The 27,637-nt window shown below is 39.8% G+C and overlaps 1 protein-coding gene across 1 annotated transcript; it reads right to left on the reverse strand.

Moving 5' to 3' along the window:
- Positions 1-1,404: 1,404 nt before the first annotated feature.
- On the reverse strand, positions 1,405-27,123 carry tlcd2 (TLC domain containing 2). The gene is made up of 4 exons (XM_023295193.3): positions 26,481-27,123; positions 26,138-26,220; positions 23,317-23,399; positions 1,405-5,855 (listed from the first exon to the last, which is right to left on the reverse strand). Exons 1-4 carry the CDS (start codon positions 26,657-26,659, stop codon positions 5,475-5,477), a joined length of 726 nt encoding a protein of 241 aa, XP_023150961.1. The 5' UTR covers positions 26,660-27,123; the 3' UTR covers positions 1,405-5,474.
- Between the last annotated feature and the right edge of the window lie 514 nt (positions 27,124-27,637).

A 27,637-nucleotide genomic window follows, 5' to 3' on the forward strand; every position in this document is an offset into this window, starting at 1 on the left:
GGAAGCACCCTTTGCCTGCTCCTCATTTGTATAGACTTAAGGTTTGGCTACTTTATGCAAATAAGGCGCTTCAAGCATGATCTGGAAACTTTCAAAAAAAAAACTTTTAAACTAACCGTTGTTGATCTACAATGAAGACAGTTTGAGCAACTGCATGGCTTATTTTTTATCTCAAATGTTTTCAGAAACATATTTTTATGTTAACTCATTTTAGTGAACTGTTTTCGTAATATAGGCAAAAGTTTCCAAATGAGCCACCATGTTGGCCCAGTTTGAAATCTCGGTGCAGGTGCATTTGAGGGAAACATTTGACCAATCAGGTGCAGCCAATGTTTGTGCGACTGTATAAAGGTGAAGCTTGTGTTGACTTCCCTGTTGAAGAACAAGTCAATCATCGATGGTGACACTGAAAAGTTGTACACCCGATAGGAATCCATAAGGACTGTTGCAGTACAGACTGAACGAAAAAAGAGAGAGGATGCAATGTGGAATGCAGTGTACGTGTGCAGTGCATTGCGTTTCTGGAGGCGGGGTGTCTGCTTTACCACTCATTTACATATAGCTGAGTTTTAGGCCACTTTATGCAAATTATGGGCCTCCAGCTGCTACTTGTGGTATCTGAAAAATCCAGAGAAACTTGAACTTTTTGAACGCAAGTCATTTGGTGTCCCAAGTATAAGGAAATCACATTCAACAATAAAATTTTATGTAATGGTAGGTTCATTAAATCCCTTCTCAGTCAACTAGCACTGATTTAACACAATCTCACTATAATAAGGAATAAGGAAAGGAATGTGTGAGTGTGCGTGTCTTAACTTTACCTCCAATCTGCTTTAAACCTGGCGAGTGTATTGATGCGCCAAGTTTAAAACTAGCCAGATGAACTGTACTTGAAGCATTACAAAAAAAGCTAAATTTAAGAGTATTCCAACTCATTTTCCATTGCTTAGGTTAGCGCTCAGATGAACATATTGGAATACAAATACAACATTTCTTTCTGTGATCTTTATTATCACGTTAAACAAATAACGTTATCATATAAACATATAAATTTCAAATTTAATTACAAAAAAAATTCTGCCAAAACATGAAAAAATAAAACTGTTACATTTACACTGCTGTATTTAAATGTGACAGTTTGATGCGCAAGAGAAAGCAGATGATTTTACTTTCAGAACGTCAGCCAGTCTTGATTGCGTCAATGCAGTATTAAAGGTCGTTTTTAAAGTCCTCAACCAGCTGCACAGTGTCAATAGTCTCCACTGCTGTTATCTCATCAGTTACCAGAAAAAAAGAATGAATAAGAAAGGATGTATTTATGTAGTAAGTATCTGTTGTTGGTTCTGATGGAGAAACATGTATTTCCTCATTCTCTAATAGCTGTAAAAGATGAAGACTAACACAGTCAACCAACACATTTATTGTGCATGATGAGGAATATGAGGCTGTGTGGCAAAATAAGTTCAAAACCACGACCACGTTCTATGCGATTACATCCTGCAATAAGTTTCCTTGTGTCCACCAGTCACAAATACAAAACCAAAGCATCATCTTGAGGCCTTGGTACAGTTATGTTTGGAAATCCAAGTCATACAGGTATGAAAAAGAGCAACAAGTGGAGTGCAGAGAGCAGCACAATAGCTTGTTTTTTGGCCAACGTCCTGTAGTGTCATTAAGACATTACCATGAGGTGGCAACTGGGCTCCTATGTTTTTTTTTTTAATCACAATTCATTAAAAGCACATGGCAACAAAATGAACAAACTGCATCACACAGGTATAATTGCAATAACATTACAGCCTTATACAACACATTCACAAATGTAAGCTTGCTTGTTAGAGAAAACTTCAACAGTCATCAATTGTCTTCACTACAACCACAAAGCTGCTCTAAAAATATGAAAAAAAGCAAAACAACGTTCACAATAGAAATTCAAATGGGAAATATTGTAGTCTTTAAAAACCAAACAAAACAACAACAAAAAAGAAAAGGAGCAGGTAATCAAACCAAATTTCACTGTCTGCTTCCAAACGGTGTCATTTTATAAGTGCAGGGGTTTCATTTAGAGAAATGGTTCAATTTGGGAACTGTTCAGCTCCAGCTCCAGCTTTAAATGCTCACACCAGATTTAAGGTTTACAACTTGGGTGTGATATTTCCTTAAAAATGAAAGCGAATCTGTTCAGTTCACAAAGTGAACATGCTGCTGTGTTTGTAATTTGGCTGGACAGCCTGGTTTCAGGTCGAGATGACTAAGGGCTTGACCACATAAAGAAAATCGTATTGGGTTAAACAAAAAAAAAGTGGAAAAATGCCCTCCAATGACACCACTTCCACAATCACATCAGCTTCACTAACAAATAACAACTTTTTTACAACAGGAAACTTCATTGAACATTGTGTCCATTTCATCTTTAATCCACAACTTGTTTTTAGTACAAATAAATTACAAAGATAAACAATTAACCAGTCAAACACAGATTATGCACACACACAAAAACAGCAATGCAAAAAAACAACAACAAAACAATAACAGAATCAAATATTTCCATGACATACAAGGACTGTGCTACTATGCTTTGAGATGAAAGACTAGGCGGCCATGTGTGTCACAGTTTGCTGTATTCACAGATCTCAGACCTGTTTGTTCCAACACACCTCAGGAACTTCTCTGCATCCATCTGTGCATGTAGGCAAATTCAGATTGAAGGCAGGATGGCACAGATGTAGAAAAAAAGTTAGAAAACAGATACATCTCTGGTGTTCTTGGCGGTGCTGAGGTCACTGAGGTGATGTTAAGGAATATACTGTCCTCCACAGGCTACATGATGAAGGACAATTCCTGCCTGTCTGAAAGCTCCTACTGCAGACTGTACACCGGTACGCTAGAGGAGTATATACAATTTCTGAAAATATTAATGGAGGGTCGTTATACAGCACTATCTAAATTCTTTCATTTGCTTTGCTTTCGTGTCATTTCATATGGTTCAAGTGCATTCATAAAAGCAACAACCAATAACATACAGTATACAACAGAGGTGAACACACCACTGTGCTGCATCAGCTAAATGTCAAATGAGTCAAAGTTGTGTCACCCCTAAATTACTGCATTACATCTAAGTTGAACAGTAGAGCATTTCTTTGATGAAGAGTCAAAAACAGTTACTTGGAAAAAGCCATATTGAAGACGCAGGCCCTAAAGTGGAGACTCAGCGCAGCAAAAGTGAATACATCTGTGATCACTGGCACAGATTAAGTACAAATGTGATTCTCAATTAGCTTAAAGGTATGAAATAAACTTGAGAGTAAAACAAGTTTCTCAGTTTTGAACCTACATGTCTATCTGTATGTCTTCATCATGGCTTCACAGGGAAAATATTTTCCAGTGGAGCAGAAAATCTGACTGTGTGGCTTCACAAAGACGAAAATGATCTCAAAATCAGTGGGAACACACAGGGCACAGGGTTATACATAGAAATCTGAATTTCTGTGACAAGTTCAGACTGTTTGAGGGACGGTGCAAAATGTCAACCTCTATGGACGGCATTCAAGAAGAAAACCCTTGCTTGGTGTTTGGCACCAGACTCCAAGATGAAACTTTGCGAAAGAACATGCAAATAAGCCTGCTAAATGTCAGTAGCACATTCTTTGCTTAGATGAGACTGTGTGAATTTGTTCAGCTCAGATGGTGTCCAGCATGTTTTGCAGGCACCTGATGAGGACTACCACAGTGAGTATACAGTCCTGACAGTGAAGCACAGTGTAAGGATATAGGGCTGCATGAGCGTTAAAGGTTTTGGAAAGATGACATTTATAGATGTCACCACAAATGCCCATTATTAAACCAAAATACTGGCTGACAAGACGACTCCCAGTTTGCATAAACTTCACAGAAGAGGAATATTCCAACATGACAATGAAAAGTTTCTAATGAAGGAAAAGGTACAAACTACGACCTGGCCATGTGTGGCACCTGACTTGAATCTAACAGAGCACCTTTGGAGTATTTTAAAAAGAAAGTTGAAGCAACACAGAACAGTAAAGAGCAGCTGAAAAGAATCATCTCTGAAGAACAGTGTTCAATTCAACGTAGAAGTGATGCAATTGCTGAAAGGTGATACAATGTTGAATCATTTGACATGTAAGTGATGTTACACAAGGGTGAACTCACTTCTGCTGTAAACTGAATCTGCCACTGACTGCTGATGGACAGTGACGCCACCAGTGATTGCTGATGGGAGGTCAGGTGAGACCCTTTCTCCATTTTTTGTTGGAATTGATCCATGAGCTGATCGAGTCATAATCTACTCAATGTTGTTTTGTTTCTCCAAGACTTACTGACTCAAAGACCTGGCTGATTGGTAGTGCCGTTGCTATAATTGCAGGGCACAAACTTAGTATGAGGGTTATACTGTATAATTCTAATGTATGCAAATCCTGATATCACTGATTCATTCATGAGTTATAAATTCTTTCTTCCTAGATCTTTGATACAATTTGGCAAAACATAAAATAGTTTTAATTGGGTGGCTACCAGACATCATGCTGTTTTAAGCAATCAAAGTAAAATGTGGTTTGTTTTATTGTCCATTCATCAATCTATTCTCTTCCTAAAGGAGAATTTGTATTTGCAGGATTTCTTTACGCTATATAGACAAAAATGCTCATGTAATTTATCATTTTCGTTACTAATAACAAAAAAATATCAAGCACTGACAGAAAAGCTTCTGTTAGAAAGAGGCAAAGAACTGTTAGTAGTCCTCTGAGGTAGCAGGCGGTTTTTAGATGAGGAGATTTGGTGGAAAAGACATTCACCACTGCTGAGTAAAAACTCAGTGGAAAAGAAAAAGTCACTGAGATTTTAAATATCCCAAAACAGCATAACAGGTATATAACATACATAGATATACAGATGAATAAAAGGCTATTATTATAATATAATATAATATAATATAATATAATATAATATAATATAATATAATATAATATAATATAATATAATATAATATAATATAACTAAAGATATTTTATATAGTCTTTCTGTTTCCAATGGCTTTATAAGTGTAGTATTGAAGGGTTTGTTTTATGAACAGTACATCTTCATTCATCAAAAGCTACATTTTAGTATCGATTTATCACCCGGTGGGATAATAAGGCGTTAGGTGTCTTTTTACAAGGCCTTGTATTGTACTTGTGAAGATTCCTGTAGCACACAAGCGCAGAAGCCAGAAATCTGTCAAAACAACAACTGAAAGGGAACCGTAGTTTTCAGCAGTACGGATGTGATGCCTTTTGATTACAGTTTAAGTACCTATACAGTATAAGAGACAGACAAAGCCCTCCGTCTTCCAGCTATGACTATATTAGACGCAGGCAAAACGGTACCAAATCTCAGCCACAGGGTGTTAATGAACAGTAACGAGTGTGTGTTTGAATCTGATCCTTCTTGTGTTCTTGTTCTTCCTCCTCTCCTTTCTACATCTCTTTCTCTTTCTTCGTCTCCCGAGTGCTGCTCTTTAAAAAGTCGCTCCTGAGCAGCCGACAGAAGAGGACAATATTCATGGCGGTCATAATAGCCATACCAACGCTGCCCAGCGTGTAAGCCAGGAGGGGAACCTTATCCCTGTTGAGCACCAGCCAGCGGGTCATCCAGGCCAGCGTGTTGATGCGAAATACCACATATGTTCCCAGGTTGATCATGCTGTTGATGCGGTACAGTGTACCTGTGGCAATGTTGGACATGCGCAGCATCTGCCTGAGGTGGAGGAACACAGAGTTTATCTCCACCAACAGGGCAACCACGGCAAAGCCAACGTAGCGGCATGACAGCACCGAGAGGCCAAAACAGGTGATCACCTGCAGAGGAAGACCGAGAGGAGTAATGTTACAATGGCTGTGACTAAGCATTCAAAAACAAACATTTTGAATTAATTATTTGGAATAACTATTGACCATATAAACCCCAAACCTGCTGCTGTGATATCTAAAGACAAATACATAAAATGAAAAAAATTTGAAAATGACACCATTTATCAAAGCCGGAAACTGGAACTTAAGGACTTTCACACTGTCCTTGAACTACTCATCTGCAAATTAAGCACATCTAAATTGTGATATTTTATCAAAGTAGCTCTTTTATGTATATCATTTGCAAATTTACCAAAAGTAAACTGTATGACACTATAACTTTTGTGCCCCTCAGTCCAACCAAGAAGCCATCTGTGATTCAGCTGCAATCAAGAGTCACATAACAAAAATTTAGGGAGTTTTCAGCTGAATTGCAGGGTGTCAAAGTCAAATTTACTTATAAAGTACATTTAAAAGCAACATCAGTTGAACTAAAGTGCTGGAAAAAAAGAAGAAAAAAGAAACCAAAATGACTAAAAGACAAAACAATACAAAATAATAGCATAATAACAGATGAAGTTAGGCTGTGTTTACACAAAGCACATAGGAGGCAAGTCTGGAAACAAACGGAAACTGTAAATACTGAAATATCCACAGCATGTGTAGCCCCCATTTTTCCAGTATTGGTGACACCTGTGAGCACATATTCCTATCATATTCCTCATCATGCACAAATGGTATACAAGCAGATTACAGTTTTTGTAATTTTTTTGTAAAATAAACAATCAAAGAAATCTAACATTTGTTTTTAATTACCTATGGTATTATAACTGTCATAATGCGGCTTGAGTTCTGTTGGCCTTAAGTCAGGATTGTTCTGTTTCCATGAGGTGCAGGACTGAAAATTGAGCCCAGAGTGAATGAAAAATGTGACAGGAGCAAAGGGATTAAATGTTTGGATGATTAATGTTTTACTTGCTTTCATGCAAAAACAAAAACTGTTACTGCTGAACTGTTCATTGGTGAAAAATGTGAAACTCTTGCCAGGATTAGGTTGCAGTTATTTTCTCATCCTCTCAGCTGATTCTAATCCTACGTAGGAGATGACTCTAACTTTTACACGTGCCTATTGCTGTGTTTCCTGTGATTCCTTTCAGGACTGATGTCTGAATGCTGTCTTTGACCTCTGACATAATTTAATTTCATAAGCACACTCATTTCCGCTGAGTAGTGCTTATGAAAGTCTGTGATGTAACTAACAGATAACCTCCACAAGGTGGCAGCAACCTCTTTAAAAACAAGACTGAGAACAGTAAACGGAGACAACGCCACAGCTCCTGTCCACTGACATTACACTCAGGAGTTAAGGGGAAAGGATTACAGAAAGTATTTGATATGTTGTGACAGGATGGAAAGCTGTTGTCCAGCACTCCCAGCAGCTGTGTTGAAGGTACAAAATCTGGATGACAGAAATGTGTTTACACCAAAACAGACTGTTCAGCCAGCTCTCCACAGGGGCCGACACCCCCTCGCACCGCCACATTCACCAGCTTCATTCACAATAGATTGTACTTCCACGCTTTGCAGCACCGAATTTGGCACGTTTATTCATCAGCCTTCTAAACACCAAAACCCACTGGCAAGCTTTAAAGGTGTGCTACCATTTTGAAAACATCACCAAAATTACACAATTTTTAGAGCCAGAAACTATGAAAACAAACAGAACTGTTGCATTTTGTACTTTCATATGGTCCTTGAACTACTCATCTGTGACGTGCCTTTCAAATCACGACATTTCATAAACATAGCTTTATTCGACATTTGCCAGAAATAAACCGGTTGCAAAACCAGACTCCTCTTCTGTTCGTCAGCGATACCAGGAAGCTGTGACTGACTAACAATCACATGACAAAAATTCAGGGACTTTTTGGCTAAACTGGGCTGAATTGCAGGCAGTGTTTACACAGATTGACGAATAAGGAAACAAAATAAAAATGCAAGTAGTAAAATATGTATAATAGGGAGTCAACATGTTTTTCCAGTATTAGTAACATCTGTGGGCACTTGGAAAAATGTTACACTTTACGTGTTTTCTGATTTTTTTCTTTGTAATAACTGGCATTATAACTGTGTCATATTAAACAAAAGTCTTCCTTGTGTTATCTCTCCTTCCAGCCATGGTTGTGCTGTTTCTGTAGAGGTGCAGGAGTTTGTATTTCACTGAAAAATGAGCCCGCAGAGGGTAAAAATTAGGCATAAGCAAAAACAAAAACACCCAGAAAGGGCTTGAGGTTCAGAATGTTCAGAGCTGATGTTAAGTGAAGACGTACACTAGTTAGTACAGGTCATGGGATACAGTGTGGTGTGAGAAAATGACCTTTAACATCAGTCACGGTTCAGTTGAAGAAGAAGTCTTATGTTTGTGCATTGTGTTTCATGGGACGTCACAAGATGTCCTGTCAGATGCAGCAACAAGCCATGGGACAAGCTGTTGTAGCTTAGGTAAACTCCAAGAGAAGGACTGGTGGTTCTTCTTTTCCAGCCTCAGATTGTTCTTACTAATCCTGGTTTTTAGCTCCTGTACCACTGGCTGTCTTGCAAATAAAAGCAGGATGCCTCTCTCTCTAAGTTCTTTCCTTCTATGGTAATTTCCCTAAATGCAGTTTGCGTATATCTATGACCACAACACTTATACTTTGGCCAATATGTCATATGCACACCTATGCAAATGCTGGATCTCACTGCTGTTAGTTGTCTAGAGTCTTGAAAATGTTTCAAAATCTTTTTGCATCTAGATAGTTATCATCAGTATCCCTGCTTGGTTTCTTTATTCTAAGCAATCTTCTTATTGCTGCCTGTGTGGCACCTTTTGGGGTGGATCAGACTGGTTTGACATTTTAACTGTTTGCGTATTTTTAGTTTGTCGTTTTGCAGCTACAATTTACAAAATAAGTTTTCAGTTTTTTTTGGTCTTCTCCTTTTTTTCTGCTATTTAGTCTTCACAGAGAAGTGAGTTTGCCCCTTTCAATGTGAAATTTCCACATGTATTTTCTCAAATCCTTCTGTTTAATGACAGTGTTCTCAGAGTTTGGATTTCCACAGCCTGCTTATCTAACTTCCATCAAAGCCCGACGCATTTATTTTTGTTTGTTGAACTCCGACATGAATTTTTTCAGTTTTCTTCATTGACAGCTATGGTCTTTTTTTTCCTTTCTCCCTGTTTGTATTACAATCTGGAGCGACAGAGGTCCATTTCTAAGTTTTCCACCTCTTTTTCATAATTGTCATTTCAGCCATCTTCTGAACTCTGTCTTCTTGTTAGCTCCTCCACCTCTTCCTGTAGCTGCCTGCGGCGCTCCAGAGCCTCTGCTTTCAGGCATGATACAATCAATTCATGCTATTCTTTCAGCTCTGTCACAGATTTGTTGTGATGTCACTTAACCATATTTAATAGCTCCTTGTATCTTGAGGTTACTTCAACAACTTCCACATTTTCAAACAAGTTTCAGAACTTTGTTGAGCTCCTGAAGCCGTTTCTCTTGTGCCCTCATGGTCTCTCTGAATTCTTCCCCCTTTCTTCAGGCAGCTTTGTTCTCTTCCTGGAGACGGGTATTTTTATCCCTTAGGGGGCTCTACTACCACCTTTAGAAAAAAACTGTCTTTTTCCCCCAATGTCCTGACCGTCTCAGATTTCTCTTTCCGCTGGTTGAACTGCCACAAGTGGAATTTGCTATCCTTTTCTTTGTGCTGCTTTATGTCTATATTATCACGTGGACTCGAGTGTCTTTCAATAAGCAGATCTATTGAAAATCACGGTGTATTACCAAACAGACAAAAATAGGATCCCACAAGCAGCCAACACTCAGAAACACCTTCAGGACATATGCTAACAAGGTTAAAAATAACTTGCATTTTAGATTTATCTTGCAAATAGTTGTTGAAATATTTAATGTGGACGAAAATGTTGCTCTAAAATCACTATGAATTCTTCAGTTAAACAATTAAAACAGTATTTTTTTTCCCCGATTGCCCCTGACTCACTCACTCACTCACTCACACACCCACACACATACCGAATAATCAGAGGAATACATGTAACTCTTCACCTGTTGTCAGGTTATAATGACAGTAATAACAAACAATTACGGCAGCAGTAACACTGACGACAGTGAAAGCACTTTATTTAGCAGCACAAACAGCCTCCGTCATTAGAGTCATCATGTTGGGAGGGAAACACAACGCAGGTTTTTTTTCAGTAGGAAACAAAAGCCACGCGCACATGCAAACACACTGAAAACTAGGTGAGCTCACACTGCGGTGTTGGTAGATCACTCTGCTGTGAAATTCCTCTGTGGTAGGACAGGTGTATGAACAAAGTGTGTCATGACACCCTGTTATCAAAGTCACTGAGGAGGGCCACAGCAAACAAATAATTTGACTGGTAAATGTGTTTTTCTAATCATCGGACAGCTAGGACGCGATAACGCAAATTTGAGTCAATAATCAATATTGGTACACTTCTACGTAGAAAAAAGCAGGAGGAGATCTTAAACTTGCAAGTAATTGCTATCTGCAATGGAAAAAGTTAGTCAGTTAACATGTATTTTGTTTCTGGGTTAGACAGAAATAGCATGAGATCCAGGAGACTTTATTTGGGACAAAAACAAAACACTGTCATGCTGAAGGCCAATAAGCTTTGTTGTGACTTCTCAAATCCTCTACGTTGTGACAGATGTAATAGCAGACAGCCATGTCACAAAATCAAAACAACAGAAAGCCTGGATGATGGTACAGATAGATACTTATCATTTAAACACACAGGATACAGTGTGCACCAGGTAACATCTACCACCTCACCATCAACATCCAGTATCCAACATACCTTACATACGGAGTACTGACTAGAAGCATACAATTATTTATACATAGAAACTAAATAACAGCCACAAATGACTTGATGATGATGCCATTTCTAAAAGGTTTAACTCCCAGAAAAATTTACAGCAGGTGGATAATGAGATGATATACAGCAAAAACAACATGTGGTTTTCCATTTATAAAAACACTCAACTGTGTTGGTTCAAACCAAAGAACCCAGAACTCCTCAGACCACTATCTGTTAACCTGAACACACACACAAAAAAAAGACCAAGCACTCTGACAAATCAGTGTGAGCAACCAATTACACAAAGACAGCAAAGCCAGACCACAGCTTCAGTACGTCAACCAGTGGTCTTTAGCCTGACTCATCTAAAGTCTAATCTGATGTAGGTAGATGAAAAACAACAGGACACGTGACTACAGAGTTCAACAGTCCCTTACACAATCCTATGATAAGAGGAGGACAAATTCTGTGTCAAAGACATACTGTGTTAGACATTATGTTGTAAAGTAAATGGAAGCTTATAAAAACTCTACTGTGCTTGGACACTATAGAAGATACTGAAGTAACCTAATGGGAAATGGAGCATTGTTTTAAATGTGTGTCTAGTTTTATGGGGGTTGTTTGCCCTGTGCATAACCTTGGTATGGACATAGAGAGCGGATAAGCTGACAGGCCCACAAACATCTTAGCCTCAGTAATACTTTGCCTTTTCAAAACTTCCGACAGTAAATGTACAAGGCAAGTGATGAAAAAAAAAGCAAGATGTACAAAAATGCCACCAGAAATGTCACTGAAAACTGATCTGACCATACTAGGTCATCATCAGATGACAAGGCAGCCAACCAGATACGAGCAGCAGGCCAAAGCTGATCCCAGTGGGGCTTCTCTTAGTCATCCGTAAAAATCAGAGGCCAACTCCCACTTCCAGCACTGCGCTTAGGGGTAATCCACCCACCAGCCCCCGATATATCACAATGAAATTGATTCAGCATTAGCTGGATCTGACACACTAAGCTCTGCTGAAACTTGGCGTTCGCACTCAGTAGCACAGCCAGTAGTGTCCAACTGGCAGCTTCAGCGCACTGACAGAAACATAGATGTATGACCTCTGTCGCACCTGATGTTAATACCAGGATTTTATCCACAACACAAGGATGATACTAATCAAATTGAAGTGGTGGCACAACAACTACGCTCTGTCTTATCTAAGTCACCAAATTGCATTGTGAGATATTTTTCCCCCTTTTTTCATTAAGTTGGGAATATTAGTGAAAAGTTTTTTTAAAGTGGCTCCTAAATTTGAGGAGAATTATGCAACTGACTTTTCCAGAACAGCTAATGAATCTTGTGGGCTAAATGCTTTGCCAACTGCTTTTTCGGAGGTGAAGAATGGATTCTGAAATAAAGTACAAAGTTCTTTAAATTTTCAAAAAAATGTAATCGGAATATTTTGCCAACAACTTCACCTGCCGAAGAAGATTGTGATATACCCAAAAGCTCCAAAACTGCCAAGAAAGGGATATTGTGGTGAGCGTCTTCAACCAAGTGCTTTTTTTTTCAAGCTCCAGAATGAACTTTCAATCTCAACTTTAATTAGAATTGGAAAATAAATATACAGTTTAAGCATACATTACAGTCACCTGTGTTAAATCCAGGCAAAGAGCTGAAAAACAAGGCAGTGTGAGTGTTTGTTCTCTTCTTTTCCTCCCTGTGGGCTCAATTAGATGCACTGTTAGACCCTGGTGAGAGACCTTTGCCTCGTCCCACTTTCAGGGCGAAACTGGGTGCAAAGATAGTAGGCGAGCATAATGTATGGTTGCATGGAGATGCTGTAAACTAACACAAAAACAAGCTCTGTCAAAGAAAAAGAATTCAACCCTCATCTTGACTTTTAGCATGAAAGGAAAAGAGCGCACTGAGCAGGTCAACCAAAGGGTGAGGTAAAGTTCATGTGATAAGAAAGTTTGTGTCAAAATGGCAGGTACTGATAACCTTTTTGTTCATGAAACGCTACAGAAATCAGTACTCCAAGGGTTAGCTGTCAGGAAACCTAGGTCCGGATAAAAAGGGACATATTTATCAGACATCATCGCAAAGACAGTTAACACCTGACACACAAAATGGCTGCTTGCCACGTTGATAGAACAGCCAGTGGTAAACAAGGGAAATCTGCCCCTATGTGATGTCAGATTCTAGACTTGGATATACAACTCATATGTATCACAAAAGTACAATTCCAGCTTGAGTTGAACTCTTAGCAGTATGCAGGTTAACATGCTGCACCAATGATGTAGAACATGCAATGAAACCGAAGCTTTGACTCTCACATACTGTACTAATAGCAGTGAAATGAATCTCAATCAGTCTACAGAATTTTCAGCGTCTTCAAGTCAAAACTGAAGGTCATTAACCTCAGTTTTGAGGTTATTGAGAGTTATTAACCTGATGTGGGAGAACCTGTTAAGCCTCTACCAGGCCAGCCAGCCCTGCTCCATATCTTTCTTAACCCTTTGATGCATAACATGGGTCAAAAGTGACGCAAATCCAATGGAAAATGGGTATCTCCTGATGTGGTCTACGCATCAAAGGGTTAAGTTCAGCATGTGCGGGTTTTGGTTGGCTTGACATTTCTGTAACACTCACACTCATATATTTCTGACACAGCCATACAGATGCAGCAGGTCCGCACATCCCCAAGCATGAACATTAAGAATTTCCCTGTTAAACAAGTTCCCCTGTCTCATAACTGGCTTGGTGGCTCAGTCTGAGGAGTATTTCAGGTTTACCAGTGCAGCCCTTTAGTTTCACTAAGCAAAGTGAGTGTTTAATGCTAATGAAACCAAAAAAAAACCTAAAGAAAATGGTGCAGAAAGGTGGAGGAGGTCATTAACCCCAGAGGCTATGAGGAGCACCACACCATCTCTACCAGTATGTGTGTGTGTGTTTGATGTTCACACTGCCTCTGTAGATTCCCATAGCAGCAGGGGTTAAAGGCGCAGGCAGACACGCTCGATACAGGTGGGTGGAAGCTTTAGTAATAACAGGCCTGGTGGGGGATTAACTTCTAATTGTAATTCATTTATAAACAGGGGGGAGGGTGAAGAGAGATTTTGGCACAGATCTTGATGCAAGATGCACAAAAATCCAAACAAGTGAAAGAAACTGCACGGTATCCACCTCTAACTAAATGTGACCCATTTAAAAAGTGAGGGAGTCTTTATGTTTATATTTAATAATCATGATGAATGAGTGTGATTATTTACCGCCCCACATGTCAACACTCGTAAACACATATGTGCATTATTCCCTGTCCTCTTAAGATGTAAGTACATAATGCTGTTACATTTCCTAAAACTCCATTAATGGACAGGCAGTGCTTCTTTAATGGAGGTTATAACGTGGCAGGAAATAGGCTAGCGAGGCTGATGGAGAGGAAAGTACTAGAGAGAAGCTCAGCCATCTATAGCATGTAGGATGACCTGTCAGAGGCTCAAAGTCTATAGCAGGAAAATGGAGGGAAGGATGTGCAGCTAGGAAACACGAGACAGTACGGATTACACGCATACATGCATGCACACACGCACACACAAAGTCCAAAGTTTGAAAAGACACATTTATCTCGAGAACCAAAGACTGGTGGTCATAACTACTATCATGCGACCTGCGTTAACTCGGGTCAGCTGACATCAGGACCCTTCAGCTCCTCTCTGGTTCAGGCATCTGCTCAAAAATTCAACTCACGTGCACAAACACAATTATTTAGAGTAAATATGATCAATTATGACTGTGTCGCTATTCATTTGTACGTGCACGTGTGTCATTTTATACGCAGGCCGAAGACAAGGAGCACTGTTACTCATCTTCACGTGGAACATCAGGGTGGGGCTCTGTCGCTGTTTGGTGAGTTTTGAATGTTGGGTCACTCCAGGTATTCAGGCACTACGTGTGAAGGGAGGAGCAGTGGTTTGAACTGAATCTACTTTACTGTCAGTATCAGTCATTACCTCGGCCCTCAGAGCTGTCACGGAAAGATAAAAACCCATGATGCCTTCTCCAATGCATCTTAGCACTCATTAGAACCAAGAAGAACCTCAAAGCTCTTGAGATCTGCTAATGTTTCCACTTATCCATGATTTTAATACTCGCTGCACGCTGCTATGTCATAAAAAGGCAGAAACGACACATATTTCTTTAAGAATGGAACAATGACACAAATCATATCTCAGTTTTCTACCAGCATTGTGTTTCCAAAATGGAAACCTGACAGGAGCAGCTAAGCATTTTGAAAAATATGATTACTGGTTTTCTCTACTGGGAGTTAGACGTGAAGATCAACAGCACTCTACATGTCCATACAGTAAATATGAAGCCACAGCCAGCAGCCAGTTTAGCTTGGCACAAAGACTGGAAAGACAGGAAAACGGTTACTCTGGCTCTACAAGTTTCTGCACTCAGCTTAAAAAAAACCAAAAAATATATATTTTTGGCATATTGCATTTTTGTACAGATTAACTAACAAGCCATTACATGATTTTTGGTGAGCTTTTAGAGCTGATGCTGATTGGCAGATTTTGCTTCCTTTGGAAGAGCGAGGTCAGTTGCCTCTCCCTGTTTTCTGTGTTCGTGCCAGATATGGACAGATATGATTTTGGTATTAACAAACCTTTTTCTAAAAATGTCACCCTTCCTTTACCAAATTGAAATCTACAACATACAAAATATTGGTAGTAAGTCGTTTATTTACATAATGCCAACACGGCTGAGAAATCTGAGGGTGGGCTGTTAGAAACAAGTGAAAAACCTCCATAATCCTGGAGGTATCTGAGGGTTGCAGTGAAATTTTAACACAAAAATACAATGAAATGGTTAACGCTGCTTACTACAAGTGTTCAATGTAAGGTTGTTCCTACGCTAAACTATCATGCCCACCCACACTGCCTTTGGAATTATACGCAAGTACTCTGGTATTCCTACAGAAGTTGGATCTCAGCCAAGTTACCGTAGTCTGCTATCTTTTTCATGCTTTCTTTTCAGGTCACTAGGCGTGGCACACTGAGAGAACAAATGCACAGCACCTCCTTAGCCACACCTTACTTTTCAAAGATGGCTTGGAGCTTACAAAGTGACAACTCCCTCCAAACCTGCTGATGGATGAACACCTCTACAAACAGGATTCCTGGTTGTTATGCCAACTGGAACAAATGGCACTTCCTTTTTTTTAAGGGACTCTGCTTTTCCAGCCTCCAGCCTCTTTGGAAAGCATGGCACGTGTGTGTATGAGTGTGTAACACAATTGCTCTCTTCTGCTGTCTGACTGTAGGCTGAGGACACCACAACATAAGGCCCATTCACAGTTTAGACCGATAGCATCACAATCCTGAGCCTTGATATGCCCCGTGATAAGATAACAGCAAATATACTATTACTGTTTTCCAAAAACAACTGTCAGAAAAACACATACTTCTTATTGTATTCACTTTGTTTCTATGTCTTTATGGCCACTATGATGTTAATCATTCGAGGAGACATTCCTCAGTTTGGACGGCATGTTTTATGCAAGATTTTTCACTCTCAAATGCACATAATGACGCACAAACTCATGCTTACAATTTTCTCCTGTATAATTACATTATGTTCATAAATTAAAATTCATGTAAATAAATCATTCACACAGTAAATGTCCAGGCTTCAGGTAGTGATCCATCGCAATGTCCCAGTGGTTGATTGAGACAAGAAGCTACACCAATCAAATTTGTAGATATTTTGTTGTTTCTTTGCAACAGTGGGGTGCGAACTGCCTCTTACACAAAAACAATAGACAAGGAAATTCCTCAGTATTAGACATACCATGAGGCGAGGAAAACCCCCCACAAAAACAAGACATAATACTACCAGCACGCAGTCGCTCTCATTGGTTTGCAGCCATGTGAGGGGGCGGAACAAGCTGCAGAGTGTGGGCGGATGAGTGGAGATGGGGGAGATGTTTGGAAGTCGTACAAGGATAGGGGGTGGAGAACAAGGCAGCGTGTGTGATATACGGAGTCAGGCTGCAGCACAGAAATGTTTTCAGGGGGGAGCACACATGTGCAGAAGCCCTCTCAGGAAGCTGGAGGTTTCGTGTGTGTGTGTGTGTGTGTGTGTGTGTGTGTGTGTGTGTGTGTGTGTGTGTGTGTGTGTGTGTGTGTGTGTGTGTGTGTGTGTCGCTCATGGGAGCTTGAAGTTCATGTGGAGACCAGATGTCTGTTCTCCGGTCTGAATGGAGGACTCGTGGGGTTTCCCGCCAAAAAAAACTACGACTGAGATACACGCAGATGTATCACAATCTTTCCTTACCAAAAAGAAAAAAAAAAAGTCATTCTATTGTCTTTTGCAATGTGTCTCTATGTGGCCTGATATTTCTGTCTTTGCACTGCTCAAGCTACCAAAGCTCACTCAGCTGTTTGTTCAACTAAACTTTCTGCAAAAACCAAAAGGAGGTTCTAGCAGCTCATGGTTTGTGAACTTGGTGATGACAAGCGGAGAAGTGAAACCTCGTTCCGTGTCTCATGCCAAAGTGCGGTTCCCAAAGGAGGAGTGGCAGAGCCCACAGTCTGTGGATGGCTGGAAATATGTCTGTGCCCTGGCAAGCAAAAAAAAAACAAAAAAACATGCATACTAAATGAGCTGCTGCTATAAAAAATAAAAAATCAAAGAGGCTCAAGCTTTTTTGAACATGAAAAGAAAACAGTCTGAACAAAATTCCTGTTAAATGTTTTTTATCAATGCTGGATTAACCACTCAAGGAAGCACTGGATGTACTAAACCAGCCGAGCTTTAGAAATGTCTGGATAAACAGGGATAACTTAGCAACAGTAACAACTTTAAGCCAAACAAGACTTTACAGATTACAAATTCTGCTGTCACATCAGGCCTTCATAGACATAAGATAGCTGGTGGAAGGAGTAGCTCAAGTGAGGAAAGAGCAGATAGACCGAATGACAGAAACAGACATACAGGTTCATCAGGTTCTACCGAGCTGAAAGATGTCCGCGGCAGACGTGGCATTCCAGCAACGTGCTGCGACCCCAGTGACAGCCAAATACAGTATGTTCACGCTTCTAAATGTGACATTCCCTACTGGCTACGTGAGATTGCCTCACACTCCTCCCACAAATATCTATTCTCATTCCTGGTAAACTGAGACAAGTTCCTTTCATATCTGAGGTTGGTACAAGATGAACCACAAAAGGACTAGAACGTCATATGATTTGAAAATATGGCTGACATATGTGTTGCATTAGTTGTAATAAGAAATTTGACAATCAACTGGACTCCTCATAAATGTTTTTGACACTATGCTGTATACTGTTCACTGTGAGGAGATATTTGAACAAATCATCAAAATGTTAAATTGTAATATGACCAAGACCAAGATCTAAACCACAGGAGCTGCAATGTTTTAATAAAGGTAAAATGTGTCACAACATTGTAACACAACCATTATAAAAGAAGCATTGTGGTGCTACAGAGATGCTTCAGCTAAAAGTTCACATCATCGTCACGTCATTTTTTGCAAATCATTTTGCCCCAGTAAAGAAAAAAAACATCTATTTAGCATTAATTAAAGGTAGTAGTTGCTGTGACTACAGGGCTTTAGAAAGCTATGTAAAAGACCGTTTGCCAAATATTGCGTAAATGAATGCAGCAGCTGTTTTAGACATAATCCAAAAATACGGAAATGTCATAGATGATTAATCATTCTATATTTTAAGATATTTGTCACAGGCCTTTTGGGCTGATTACTGCAATTTTGGAAATAGCAAAAGGCAGTTTAGTAGTTAATTACTTCCCCCAGGGTGTTACAAAATCCTACTGTTTTTCATCTTTGTGTGAGAGAGCAACTAGTGCATTATGTATGAATATTCCACAACACTAATGTGAGTAAAAAAGGTAAAACAACGTTAGAAACCCATAATCATCATCGATATTTAAGAGCCCATATGTACGCTGTCTGCTTTAGATTTTCTGTGAATAAAACATAAAGGAAACAATGCTGAATCTCCAATAGCCAATTAACCTGTGATGCCTTTTTCTGCTGTAGAGGAGAGTTCGCTTTGGCTCTTCTCTGCTAAGATAACTAAGTTTTGCCTAATGAGAGAGGGGTGAGAGACATTTACAGAAGAAAACAGAAAACATGCTGCAAAACCCCGTGAGAGGGCAAAGAGAGAGCAGAAGGGGCAAAATTGATGCTTGGTGTTTTCCAGTGTGTATCATCAATTAAAACCTCAAATGAGAACATGGGATACAGACATTCACATGCTTTTATTCTTCATGGAAAAAAATATCTGCCCTTCTGCCTCCATTTGACATCCTTCAACTCTGACTTCCAAATTTAATTGCACGCTCACTATTTCCAAGAGTCATGGGCAAATAAAGCCAGCTCAACACAGAGAAGAGGGTTTGTGTTTTTTTTTGCTGCTACAGTAACTATTGTATAGTTAGTTTCAGCTCAAAGAATGACTAAAACTACACTGTTTTAAATTACATATTTCTTAAAGACAGTCATCATGGGAAAAACAAGCAGTAAACACCATGGCTGAGCATTTTCAGCAGTATACTGAGAGCTGTATCAAAAAAACTGATTTAGACTTCTGGGGATTCAGAAGTAACAAATCTGTTTCACTGTTCTTGTTCAAAGTTGGTTTCTTGTTTAAACATTTTTGGCTGAAATACTTCAATATTACAACTTGCCATTGTGTGGAGTAGAGTAGTTTTCCAATGTTTGAGCAGAGTTGTAAGAGAGCTGAAGCGCTCCAGCTGCAGCAAATGGGGAGGGCAAGAAGCAATAGTGTGGAGTTACATATAAGGGATGTTAAGGTGGATTATTTTTAATTAAAACATCATTCAAATATGTAACTTTGATGCACAGAGATGAGTTTTAAGGGATAAATCAATGTATAATTAAGATTTTATCAATAAGTTTTTTAAAAGCTCTGCATATCATGTTTTATTTCATCAACAGTGAATATAGGATAGTAGTTACATATTTCTTCAACATCCTCAGAATAAGCCACTCCATTTCTGGCAGAATTATGAGGACTTCCTGTTTTCCAAAGAAAGCACAAGCTTACAGCAGACAGGATCTCATCAGGCGTGAGTGACTGTGGCAAGGCAAACATTTTTCTCAGACAGAAATAAGCAGCTGTAATCTCGACTTCAGTCAATAAGAAGGAGGGGAAAAAAAACTTTCCATGGAATGTTTTACTCTATTATTTCTCCTTGACTCCGACAACAGAGATCAGCAAAACTCGTGTCAGACCACATGCTGTTTCACTATATGTTTGTAGACCAGATGAAACTCTCAAAAAGAACTGCAGGAGTGACACAAGAAGCAATAATTATATGTGCAAATAAAGGGAGTCTCCCCACAGAGCCAATCATGCAGCTTGGACCTGTCTACATTTTAACCATAAACTCTACGATTGCTGCTAGTAACATTACTATGTACACTACGGTTCACTAGAACACTATGTACCAACATTCACAAGAACTTGCGGCAGGTGTGACAACAACTGTGTCATTTGAAATTTATTTATACGTCTATTTTCAGAGACAAATCTTCCGCCCATACAGTAAAACAACATTCACTGAAACGGTTCACAAAGTCTTGTTCTGCTTGTGGTGCTTTATGGCTTTCATCTGTCAAGAGAGTCAACATACAACAATAAATTCATTTTTTCCAACTGTTGCAACACTGTTCAGATTTTTTCCATTCAAGACACACCACCAGATTTTCCAGTCACCTTGTTTGTTTAGTTACACATAAAGGCTTTACACGCAGGAAGGTATATACAGTACACACTGTGACGTTTGCTTTGTTACGACCGACCAAGATAAAGATGTACTGAGCGAAATACATTAACGTCAGGATGTTGTTTCCATCTGTTGTCTCCTCAACCACATCCACACTGTTACATTTTTAGACTAAATAAGTCAAAGTTCTGTACATTAGCATTGTAAGAAAGAAGGACGAGCAACAGGAGAAAGAGCTGGAGGACAAGCAGGGAGGAATATGAATCTCTAGACTGCCTATATGAGGAGAAAATTAACGAGAGCAACCTGCTGCCTCGAACTGTATGACCAGCTGGTCCTACTAGGTTCAGTGTTAACCCACTGGGATGACTCCTGACTTCAGATGACCTGTGTTGGCAAATCAAGTCCTGACTTGACACACTATAACCAAATTTATCACAGTTCCATGAGAAGAACAAGGGAAAACAGCTAATAAATGCAAAAGACCGAGGCCAAGATTGTAGAAGAGTTTAGGGAGGACAGCCTTACATTGAAATCAAGCAGTGAACATCGTAGAAAAGAATGAATGAAAGTCTTGATGATGGCACAATAGGGGGACGACGGGGGTAAAGAGAAAGAGAGTTAGTTCTCTGAGAAGCACAGGGAGCCATGTGAATGAGAAAGAAGCCTGCATCCCTCCCACACTCTAATGACAATCTGAAGCCAGCTGGCCTGGCCAAAACACCCATTCACTAGACTTCCAGGAAGAGAAGGAGAAAAAGACAAGACTTTCAAAAAAAGGGGATATGCCATCTTATTGCAACTGTTTTCTACCAACAAAACGGTGTTGTCTGAGCCGTTTCCCACAATTAATCCAGAAAAACTGGGAGCATTTCCAGCACTGAAATACTGGTTCGTAAAAAAAATTACTCAGGTTTATCTTTAACCTTGTTAACAAAAGACCTCTAAAGTCCACATCAACTCACAACCCTCCTACAAAGCCAAGCATCGTGACTGATGAGGACTAGAATTTCAGTCAACCAAAGAAAATCTTGGCCAGCTGACATCATATTTACTCCTCTTCCAACCAGTTGAGGAAAGCTAAGGGCATGTTTCCTGCTAACCTTATTTTCCTAAATGACTTCTACATAAAATCTTTCACAGGTAGTCTGTTCCTCTTATTGCCAAAGGTAAAGGATTTACCCCGGAAGGCTGACGATGTAGCGTTCTTCTTCTTATAAAACTAAAATTGGCAATTGCACAGCCAATGACAATTTAGTCACATGGAACATATCTACCAACCAATCAACCAGCCAACCTGGAAACAACACCTCTTGTGAGAACATGAATGTCTGACTTGAGTCAAAATTCACAGGGCAATTATGATTTGGCCAAAGTTTTATCTGCGGATTGGTACACACTGGTAATGAACTACTAATTTAAATGTTTGCCAAGAAAAGCTATCAAGATACTGTTTATGGAACAATTCAAGAGAGAATGCACTTTTCTAACAGAGGTAATAATAACTTGTTGAAAAAAAAAATCACAAAATCACAAAAAAACTATGAAATGCAGGAGGAGAAAATGCACACTGGACTGTGCAGACAGAACTCAACCCTCCAGGACCAACAAAGATTTCTCTAACTTTGTGTTACTTATTTACAAGCAAATTCTGTTAGTGATCGGTTATACTGATTGTCGCCACGTTGCAAAGAAATTCCCATATGTTAACTACAAAACCCAGCAGAGCTGTGTGTTGGGAGATGAAAGCATTTCCTCCCGTGTTTTTGAAAAGGAGGATCACAAGATTGTATATGTTGACATTTATATACACTCTAGGTCCATTGTTAGATGTAAAATGTGTTGATACAGCTACTTTTAGCATGTTTTTTGTTTCCAAATGTGTAGCTGGAACATCAGCATGTGGCACAAGCCATGTCCTCTATGACCTGACTTTTAAATTTTGCATACAAATATTTCCACATGCTTTTGGTAGAAAACGCATTAACACCCAAACAAAGACAAATCACGGCTGCTGTACAGTACAAATCTACTCTACTCTTGGCAGAGCTAATTCCGATAAAAATTTAAACAAACAGCTCTTGTGAAGTGAGAAACACACTACAATAACAAGAGCAAGAGCTTGGCAACAGAAAGCAATACACAACATCACCACAGTCTTGGATGTAGGTCAGGCAGCTAGAAGTGAGAGAGAGAAAATATTCACTCAGGATGGAGTTCTGTGCTGCCACTTCTGGCCATTTCTCTGTTTATTTTCAATAGCATTCAAATGCAAGGATGAGGAAAGGCTTCACTCATCTGACCTGCTCTTCCCTCAGTAAAATATCTCCCCACACACCAGCCTGCTGAGGGTCACCGTGTCACAAAGATGAATGTCTTTCATGGAAATCTGATAGAAATTGTGTTGTGGTTAAGTGGATGGCAAGAGAATGAAGGAGTCGGGTGGAGTTCAGTGTTCTCAAGGAGGGACAAAAAGGTTGAAGGCTTGACGAGGAGGAGGGGGGCTGTCACACTGGAATGATTATCTCTTTGTTCCTCCCTCACTTGTTCTTTGTAACCAGACAAGAAAGACGGCTATTTTGTCTTCCTCGTGTCTGTGCTTCTGACAGGTGCGTCAGGGTTTTAGTGCATAATTTGTCTATCGAGTAATTGTATATTAAAATCACAGGGGTGACTGGTTCTCACACAAATTAAATGAATAAACAAACTCTTGTCTGTAATGGTAAAGACAAAACATCATGGGCCAAAGTGGTAATGGAAGATCCTAGTTTTTCTATGCTAAAAAAGACCTACCACAATGTGATGAAAGAGCAGCTCCCAGGATTGACTCAACTTCTGGTTCCGCACCATGTCAAAGAAGTCATATATGAAGTAACCTGTGGGCACAGAGAGAACATTTGGCCAAGGTTAATGTCATATTTGGTTCAACAATTCAGTAAATCAACCAAAACACAACAGATTCTTTTGACGAGCCGCCTTGGACTTATCAAGTGTGTCGGGGGGCCCTGCTTCCATGACGACAGCAATGGCAACCAAGATGTGTCTTGGAGAGGGGCTATTCATATCCACCACCCCCACCCCTTCCCACCACCAGCCGTATCCATGGCGACAGCTTTTCAGAACGCTGGAAAATATAATGAAGGGGTTGAGGTTGGGGATAGAGGGGTACGAGGGAGCTTGGCACTTTGGTGAGGCTGGAATTAACCCCATTATGTTGGAAATTTGACACCAGGAATCTTCTGTTGATGTGACGACATGTTTGGGTCCCTCTCAAAAACAAAAAGACCCTAAAAATGTTATCTGCCACTGAACAAATCACTGACATCAAGTATTTAATTGGTGTACTTGCATCCCCTGGTCCCCTTGACAAGCATTGCCAATGTACAGGAAAAGCTCCTAGCTGATGTGGCCTTGAAAACAGTAACTTCTATTTAACGAAAGGTTGCATTTGAGTCAAGTACTGCCAAAGAACATCCAAATGAAGTGTGTGACTTATTCAGTGAAAGTGCCAACTATCTGATATCTCTTATCTTGCATTTGTGTTTTCATCATCAGTTATTGTCTGACATATCTGGATTTAAAACACAGGTGTAACAAAGAATGAGTGAGAAAAGCAAATAAAAAATGGATTGTGTTTTCTTTCATTAAGCAGAGGATTTGTCTTTCTGCAACATGGGCATGATGCCAACGTAAAGCCCAGCTCTGTGCAGCTAATGTCTACAGTGAGAACTAGACAATCAGACATGGCTTGACTTTCAATGAATACCAACCAAAGCCTGAACGAGAGAAAGAAAAAAGTTTCTAGAGAAGGAACACAGTTGCTTTTTTCCACTGCAAGATCAAGTGAGATTCTTTGGTGTGTTTATATGAGCATTCCTCTTTTAAACCAGTTAGTCAAACTACATGGTTTCAGACTGATACATGACTCAATAACTCTGCTGGAATGACTCAGTTAAGTCAATAAAACCTGATTAAGACACCTGGCTCATGCTGACACCAAGAGTGTTGCAGCAGCATATAAACATCGTGCTACTGTGACTTTTGTTTTTCAGGTCTGTGTAAATTTAACTTGCAGGGCATTATGGGTACCTCTTTACACGGTATTACTACATTGTTCCACTGAGCAATAATTACTAGCAATATTAATATGTCTTTTCTTGTGAAGCAGTAACTCCCTACTGTAATCTGGGTGAAACCTGTACTTCAAAGCAACACAGAAATGTGAGTATTAGAGACAGATGAAAACAGCTTTACAAGCATAAAACAATATCAATAGTGGATCTTCATTCAGTAAGCAGAAAATCATTACTGGCATGTCACTGCAAGGTCTACAGTGTGGTTACACAGTACGGAGGAATGCACAAATCTGGTGTACAAAACTATTCTCTAAACTTGCTGTGGTTTTCAAAGCAAACCGCGAATCTAGTGGGAAGGTTCGAGAGAAGCACTCGTGTTTATGTGGATGACTCTTCTTTCTGTTACCACTGGTATCTGCTGTTTACAGCTTGCATAAATCAACTGACTTTTTTGCGCCGTCGCTCTGTCGTTGATGCCACATGACTGTATGGGGTTACGCCCGGTGCCAGGGACCGATCATAAAGCCCCTCATTGATCTTCACATACCAACCACTGCTCCTCGCTTCGCCAGCTTCCAGGGCCGGGCTTCCTGAAGGAATGTCAAACATCCCGGGAATCCTCCGGGAGCCCTTGCTGCCCGGCACACATCCAATAAATTTGTGGATTTAAGAGGGCTCACGTGCCACCAGTTGCTCTAGAAGACTTTAAGCATTAATGTGGAAAACGTGAAAAAAAGGCGAGTTGCTATTTTAGGAAAGAGGGGGAAGGAGCACACTTAAGGACTGAGAAATCATGGCAAAATCAAGCGAAGTGTAATTTATGCATGCCTCTAATTTGACTTGCAGATAGTGGATGGTAAAATCCACTGTGGATTCCAGGTAGCAATTGAACGTCAAAAATGTAATCTGCATTGTGTGAACAAACTTAACTGGACAGAATCAAATTAAAGGAAGAGAACACTTTACAAAACATCCCAACAACTCTTATGTCCAATTCATTCATACATAGAGAAGTAAGAATGTTAAAATTTAAGACAGTCTAACCCTGATAAACCTTTTTATTTTTATTTTTTTTACCATTAAAGCAACAATATAGCAAATATTAACAATGTCAGTGCAACATAGAGACAACGATCTACCAGAAATGATGCAGTATACCCTAAGTTCATTAACTGAACATTCAGAGTGATATTGAAGCATTAAACTCTCAATTTATTGTTACAAAAATGAGTCACGCTGGCTTTTGGAAATGTAAACTTTGCAAAAGCACACTGTGCAATTTTTTGACATTAAAAACCTTTCAAAGGGGGCTTACTTTAGCTTTTTAAAATAAAGGTTTTGCATGAACAGCATGAGCCCATTGACCTTAAACTGCCCTAGCATCATTTAGGAAAAAGAGACTAGCTGGGATAGATTATGTCATTTGCTCACTTTCCCTCCGGATGGCAGCACCTCTAAATTCACCCTCTACCACCATTACCACGAGCAGCTCATTCAGTTTCAAACTGCGCACTAAACACTGCAGAAGTGCAACTCACCGATTGAAAAGGACACCAAAGCATGAGAAAACACGGAATGAGTTTCTATCAGATCTTCAGCCATCTGTGGATGAAGGAAAAAGCTGAAAAGAGGAAACAGAGAAAGTTCAGATGAAGAATTTCAAATGATAAAAAAACAAAATTTACTCTACTCTAAATTTAATCAGCTTTCATATAGGTTCCAGTTATGCCAAAAGCTTCTCTGTCCCCAACGAGATTATTGGAATCAACAGCAGCAAGTTTGGAAGCAAAACATATCATAAATTGAATAAAAAAGGAAGACATAAAATTTAAAATTAGATCCTGATTGATTTAAAATACAGTAAAAATGAAATTAACTTACCAAGACACTGCCCATATCGCTGTGATGAAACTGTGCACAAATGATGTGGAGATGTTTTTCCATTTCCACGCATTCCTGCAGGCAGACTCAGGTATGGGCAGTTTACCGACTCCGGTGTTGACTAGTCGGAATAATCCGACGGCGCTGCCTGTGGTCAGAATCACTGAACTCAGCTCCATGGCAGAAATGTTCGTGAGGGAAGCTTGAAGACTTTAACAGACCTCTGATGACACCGAAGTGAGCGGTATAAACGCGGTGGAGCCCCCGACTGTGGCCTAGAATAAACAAGAGGACGGCTGGCTACTTGCTTGCGACGACCGGAGACAATCAAGTTAACATACCGGTGGGTCCAATCACTTGTCCTAAGCCGTCACTCACACAGGATTTTGAAACGGAGCAGAAAAAGCGCTTTTTTCCCCACACGATCCACAGAGGAGAAGGCGTGCTCGAGTCTGTCAGATGAATTCCCACTGACACGGACTGAATGTTATCTGGTGTTTTTTAGTCCCCTTAGGAAAGGCTCCGTAGTCACAGGTAGAACCGGTAGGTGTGAATGATGAATGTAGGTGTGAGGATGTGTTTATAGTCGTGAAAGCGGCCTATTGTAAAACCTCACCCCTCCGCTTGTGTAACTTTTTGACATCAACAGAAACCAAACAACGGCTTCTCCCCGCCCTACTATAAAGGGGCGCGGCTAAGACCACGCTTCATGTATAGTGATGCGTTCAGGTGCTGTCGGAAGAGTCCCACCTGACAGATAACATGATTTATGACGAGCAAACGGTATTCTGTAACATATACAGATGGTTGACTAATTAAAGGAAAGAAACCGAACCCTTGACCCGTACAGAGATAAAATCTGGTGGCTCTCTTTTGCTGGATTCATTTACCCTCTATAGAAGGAAGATTCACTACAAATCAATACAAAATTATTCACCTTCATCCTATTATGAAACACATCGATCCTAATTTCAGTGGTCTCTTCCAAGAAACCAAAGTCCCCCTCCATAGGGCATGAGAGGTCACAGAATGGTTTTATAAGTGAAAATGATGTGGATCATAGCACTCAATCCAGTGAAATATTTACAGTACAATTAATGTTAGTACTCCCTTTAATATGTCACCAATCTGTACATTATATTGAGAGTACATCAATA

This window comes from Amphiprion ocellaris, chromosome 7, assembly GCF_022539595.1.
Source record: "Amphiprion ocellaris isolate individual 3 ecotype Okinawa chromosome 7, ASM2253959v1, whole genome shotgun sequence".
Classification (NCBI taxonomy): Eukaryota; Metazoa; Chordata; class Actinopteri; family Pomacentridae; genus Amphiprion; species Amphiprion ocellaris.